Here is a 6,732-nt window from a genome sequence, read left to right on the forward strand (position 1 = left end):
CAGTAATCTAGTAGGCTCACTCGTCGCCAATGGTCAGAACGACAAAGAAGAAGAAGATGGCCATGGGAAAAGCCAATGTCTATTTGTTGATTTTCATCTATTAGTCGTCGTATTTTCCTCTATTTGGTAGTAGGTTACCTAGCGGATTGGAAGGATAAAGACAATTGTCAGTCCTGTGTTTTTTTTCCCCCCCCCCTGGCTTTCCATTGGATTCAAAGATTAAAGTATCGTCATTCGTAGGGAATTCGTTGGTGAAGCGAAGAAATTACAAGTTCAATGAACGACGCCACCATTGGTAAAAGTCTTGAGAGAAAATTAAGTGGACTCTAGCAATCAATCTGTTTTCATCATAACCAAGTAAAATCTCCATTATGCCTATCAACAACTTCATCTGGGCTTGCTTGTTGTTACTATCGACTGTGCAATGCCTTTCAGTCAATGCTACTAAAATCCAATTCAATCCATCGCAACAACATGGTGACTACCATGATGCAATCATGCTCAACGCTAATCAGTTTATCCGATATAATCTTAGCAGCAATGGCGATCGTTATCGTTTTATTTACAGCAAACGCGGTGATAATGGTTTTGTTGTCTTTTCTGCCAACTCTCATTATTATCCTATAACAGCATCGTTAAAAGATGCCACATCCAGTGATTATACCATAACATCGATCAATCCTGGCTTAATCCAAGTCTTTACCAATGAAAATCAATTTGCCAATTTATACTTAAGCTTATCAACAGATGAGGGCAACAGCAAAGAAAACCTTCCTCGATTGCCTTCAACTATTGCTACACAACTTGTTGCTGTTCCTTATAAAAATTTCGCACCCTTACCTGGTGGCTGTTGCTTAAGTTGCGATCTGGATATTGATCCGAATATTGTATTAACAACTTCATCATGGATTACTTGGGTATCTTTTGATCAGGCAAATGCTGGCTTTCAAAACGGTAACTACTACAAGAGAAAAAAAATGCAGCCCATGTTTAATATTTGTACTCTCCTAGTCCTCTATGCCTCTCACAAATGGACTCAATTAATTCAATTAACCATAATCGGCTAATGGAGTTGTTACAATACAATCGGTAGTAAGATGTTATTCAGTAGACAAGATACATGCAAACACGTAGGCAGTAATGCTTCTTCGAACGCTATATGACTTAGTTTTATTTCTTTATCACCACTTGTATCGAATCATCTATCATCTCTGCTTTGCATTTTACCATACTATTCATGTACTTTTTAGTATTTAGCACAAACTGGATAATTTTCTTCAATTACAAACACAATCACAAATACAGTACTGTAATGACAGTAGTCATTCGTGAATGATACAGTTACTATGTCATTTATCCTATCCAATCTGTACTAGGGTACTGTAGCTTGGAAGATAATTTTTAGATCAAATGGATTCATTATGCACTACTGTTCTGTGAACATCATGCTAGCAATGAAAGTATTAGCAGGGTTATAATACAAGTCAATTCGTTACAGGGACTAGGGACTGCTCCTAATAATGATACTCACAGGACTGTACAATGACAAAGGACAATCATAATTTAGATATGGACGATATAGGCTTCAATCATTTTCCTTTTTTTCTTACTAAATTGCCAAATTAGGGCATTAAATTTCCAAATTATATATAGGTGATAGCAAAGAATGAGAGATTATGAGTCAATAACTGAAGGGATATTTATCGATGTTTCATTTGATCAAGGCATAGATAACACTTGCAATAAAAGTTAATTCTCAGAGATCACAGAATGAACTAAAATCGAAACCAAGTACAGTATTGGCAATTACATTATCTTGTAGTTATGTCTATGCATAAGTTTTATACTAGGTTTTTTTGATCTACATATCTGTTATGAGTGTATCTTCAAAGCTTCTTGTTACTACACCTTCTCTTAATAGAAATTATTAATAATGTCTTGTCTTTAAAATACTTTCAGATCAACAGCCACATTGTGGTGGTAATTCGCCTAGTCGATTTCGGTTACAGTACGACTTGTATCAACTATTTTTGCCTTTATGGAATATAAATGGCAAGGAATTATTTAAAAATGTCCACTATATGGTTACACCTGAAAATATTCGGAAACATGGCAAATTTGTAAGTTTTAGAATTCAACTTAATTGGTGGAGAATCGTAAATTAGGCGTATAGCAACGACATGATAGCATTGGTATCGTACTAACATAACACGAAAAGAGGTGACAACATCATAATTATTTCTTACTGCGATATTCTACTGTATTGCATTTGCAGCATAAATCTATGCGATATCAGTGACAAATGCTATAAACTTTTAAATATTTTAAACATGCTGTACGTACTTTGCATACTTTTTCTCTTCAATTACTGTGGGTAAAGTTATAGACTAGCTTTGAAGAAGCCCACTGTTGTACAATTCATGGATTACATATACTTTGGAGTTGTACCGCAAATCAAATAAGCTATTTCAAAATATGTGCTACATTTTAATAGGATCTCTCGCAGATTACGCAGTAAGAAATAATTATATATTTTTACTTTAACATAAAATTGTCAGTACAACATTCTCCATAGCATTGAGATATCGTGACGAAACAAAATAATCAAGAAATGACTTTTTCAACACTATCTCGTCGTGGTGTATTTTTTACATGCTGCATTTCAGATAAACAAATATGGTAAAATAATAAAACGACCCTTAATAGCCCAGTAATATGAACAATTAAACTACATATACAGTATATGTATCACGTTGACCAATTTTAGTATCCTTGATCATCGTTAGATTTAGATTTAAAATATATAGCGATGAAACGGTCAATAGAAGTGATTGCTGATCATTGCTTATTTACAACAACTACGAGTTAAGTTTATGATTATGATTGTAGTAACTTTTATAATTGCCATCTATTTATTACGATGATCATCTTTCAGATTCGAACTTTTGGCGGTGAAACACAGACTATCATTGCTATGAATTCAGTCTTCGGACATGGTGCAATTTATGGAGTTATCGTACGAGATCCATTCTTTCGGAGTGAAGCCGCATATAGTCCAGCAACAACCTATTTTTGCAATTTAACACAACAAAATAATAAGGGAAATCAAATTGTCTCTTGTGAAACTGGACCTTACAATTATTTTGCAACAATTTTAGCTGTTGTATTGTCAGTTGTCGGATTATGTATGTGCTTGTTTTCTGCGCGATTTTTTAAGTCATTCCTATTCATTATTGGTTGCCTGATTGGTGCTATCGCTGGTTTCGTTGTCGTTGCTGTTACTGGTTGGTTAAAAACTCATTTATCTCTACAATTGACTGTTACGACATTAGCAAGTATTCTGGTTGGTGCTGTTTTTGTCATGATATGGTACGCTTTCGGCATGTGCCTATTTCTTCTTGCATTTATGGCCTCACCACTAGGATTTCTATTGATATCGATAGTGTTCACAGTTACACCACTTGGCCTATTAACCGTATGGACTAGGGTTAACTTTGCTCTGTTATTCGTCTTAATATTGGTCATCTTTGCTCTACTTACTATTATATTTACAAAATCCATGACTATTATCACGCCTGCTATTATTGGAGCATACCTCTTCCTATTTGGTATTAGCCATTTTGTGCATAGCAGTTTTGGATTATTTATTCTCTCGATCTTCAGGCATGCTTTAGTAGAGACTAAAGTGGATGTTCTTATAACATCACTACCATTTAGTATTGACGGTAAGGATAATCGCTGACTATGATGACAGCAATTTCTATAATTAAATCTTGCACGTTAAAAATAACGTATCACTGTTAAATTCACAAAGTTATCCTACAATACATTCATCTATATCTACTGCTAATTTAATTTACGATTATATTTTTCTTCAAATTTATCAAGAATAGTTCTACTGTATTGTTTATATAACTTTTCTTTTATATCTTTATAATTGAATCCTAATGGTTATTTGACATTACGATATAAAGCAAGTACTTATAGCTTGATCCAAGGATTGTATATTTGATTCTTCAAATTTTTATCATCATTTCAGACTGGATATTTTGTTCTTTATGGATTGTACTCTCTGTTGTCGGCATAGCTGTACAGAATCGCTTAAGAGACAGAGGAACACCCTTTCCTCAATCACCATTACTTTTTTATCGATGCTGGCAAAGACGAAAAAATATTGAGTTAATAAACACCAACAATAGCCGTACTGATCGAATCACTGAAGATGCTAATGTGAACTATAATAGCTTTGAACAAAGTCCACTCTTAGGAAACGAGAAACAAAGTTATGGAACTTCTTGGCAATAAATTACTATATCGTAATGTTGCATAACGAGGATTAGTTGCCGACCGCTGTAAATGACGTTGCAAGGAAATACTTTCCAATAAGATAAACGTTCTCGTTACTTTTCCTAACGTTAAGTGATTCTTATTAATTATTGTAGACATTAATTATTTTAAGCAATTACAAACGAATTAATCTCCGTAATAGATTTCAATTCTGCAATTCAGTTACAAGATAGACCTCGTAACTTGTTACGTAGTAGTTTTTGAAAAAGAAATTTAGAAACCTGTTTATACCAATTTAAATTTAATTTTAATTTTCTATAATTTGTATACTACTCCTTAGTATTCCATCAACAGTACAGTAGGTGAATCAATGCGCGACTTATATAATGTGGTCAATATAGTTTTTTTAAATTTCATAAACAGTATTATACCGATAGCAACTTAATAGCAACCCTAATATGAACAAATATCCGGTAAATGAAAATGATCGTATAGTACATTTTAACTATCTTAATCTTCATTGGATGCTTTTAATTGTATTCATGTACAGTATTTCATTTTGTTATTGGTAAGGTGGCGAGTTATTAATTTGTTTACATGATGATAACCAATATTTTTATCATATATTGTATAATGCACCTAAATAACAAGTTCTCACTAAAGTTGGCGCTAAAGTGCTTTGGCGAGGATTTCTTTTGTTTACTGATATTACAGAATATTTTACATAGACCTTCTTAGTTATTTTATTTTGTTTAATAGTTAGTGAATCTAATAGAAAGTCTAGTTACTAACCCTATGAGTTTACGCTTAAATGTGTTACTTGTTTTCAGACAATACTATGAAGATTTTGTAAAATTTTTTTCCTCTAGTAAACTGCTACCGTATGTCATTGACCAAAGTATGCACATTGTACCACCTTTACACTTAGATCATCGTCTTGATTAATATGATAGCTCAAAATTTTATTAAAGTTGTCAGTGTTTTTATGAAAGTGATCGAAAAGTCAAGAATATTGAAAATTTCATTTCATTTGATACTTATTTGCGATTGTACATTAACGAAATATTTAGGATGTCATAAATAACGGAAAAGCATCATTTACAAGTCGTTATTATCATTATGCGAAAGAGCTTGTTGAAATAAATAATTGTTACAGTCTAATATTAATTTACTTGAAAATAGTTCTTATGTATATGCCGTATATGAAAGAAAGAGGGAGATACAAATTACACTTGTACCATAAAGACATGCCAAAATGATTATAACACACGTACATCATATTCAATCACTCAACATAAAATATGAATACGATATAAAGTATAGATTAAGACATATTATAATAGTTTACAACTTTTACGTATTGTCGGCGATCTCGCAGTATTTATACACATAAATATTAATGTAAATATCAAACATATAAGATGCAACAACTATGGTCTCAAAAGTTCTCAAAAGACTAACAATTCTGTATATAACATACTTAAAATCGATCTTATACAAGCAACAATAATACTATTTGACAGCTACTTTGCATCACTGGTTAAATTGTATATAATATTACATATAAGCCCATATAGCAAATATGACTTAGTCTTTTTATATTTTGCATACAATATACAGTACGTACAACTAACTGTACAGTAATTTTGAATTGAAAAAGTATTCCTAAATTATCAATCGACTATATCAAATATTTGACTATCACTCAAACGTGAAGTAACGATCGGTACCATAGAACATACTACCATAATAATTATGAATACGACATTTACATTTACTGTATCATGTAAAAATTCAAGATATTTTCAGAATAATAAATCTTAAGAATTACAGCCATTGATTAATAACTTAAAATAAATAAATTTGATACGAGTGAAGCGATGCGTTCAATATTGAATTAAGAATTAAATAAGCTGAGTAAGAAATGAAACAGCTTATTATTACTGTCAAATCCAAGTTAATTCTTACAAATAGAATGTAGGGGTTACTGTACCTTCACTGATATAAAGTTTTCACTGTAGATTTTATACGTGTAAGTCATGATCCAGCCATAATTAAATCATGTTAAATATTAGATGATACGATGTCAGGCCTTGAAGGCAGTCGATACATAATTTTGTCATAAAATTTTTAATTGGATGTAAACTATTTTCCGTGCTAAAAAAGAGAAATTACTTTGTAGTAGGTCAGAATAAATTTCATCACATCTTTAACATTAACCGAACAGTTACGATGTTTTTCAAATTTCATAATTTATAACAAATTATCTGTTTTAAAAGCTTTTTCTGCTTTAATTTAAATTCTATAAATATTCATAAAAGACTTTTTTTGGTTACCACGAATGGAACCTTACAGTAATGTCCATGTAAACTTAAGTTCATCTCAAGTAGGAGTAACCAAATTTCAATAGCATATTATGCACAATAAACAAGGATAGCTTGAAGT

General features: G+C 31.8%; 1 protein-coding gene across 1 annotated transcript; it reads left to right on the forward strand.

Moving 5' to 3' along the window:
* Positions 1–371: 371 nt before the first annotated feature.
* Positions 372–3,742, forward strand: TRIADDRAFT_59850 (uncharacterized protein; the record flags this gene model as incomplete). Its single annotated transcript, XM_002115755.1, has 3 exons — positions 372–954; positions 1,960–2,120; positions 2,936–3,742. 3 exons carry the CDS (start codon positions 372–374, stop codon positions 3,740–3,742), a joined length of 1,551 nt encoding a protein of 516 aa, XP_002115791.1.
* Between the last annotated feature and the right edge of the window lie 2,990 nt (positions 3,743–6,732).

Source organism: Trichoplax adhaerens, genomic scaffold, assembly GCF_000150275.1.
Source record: "Trichoplax adhaerens TRIADscaffold_12 genomic scaffold, whole genome shotgun sequence".
Classification (NCBI taxonomy): domain Eukaryota; kingdom Metazoa; phylum Placozoa; class Uniplacotomia; order Trichoplacea; family Trichoplacidae; genus Trichoplax; species Trichoplax adhaerens.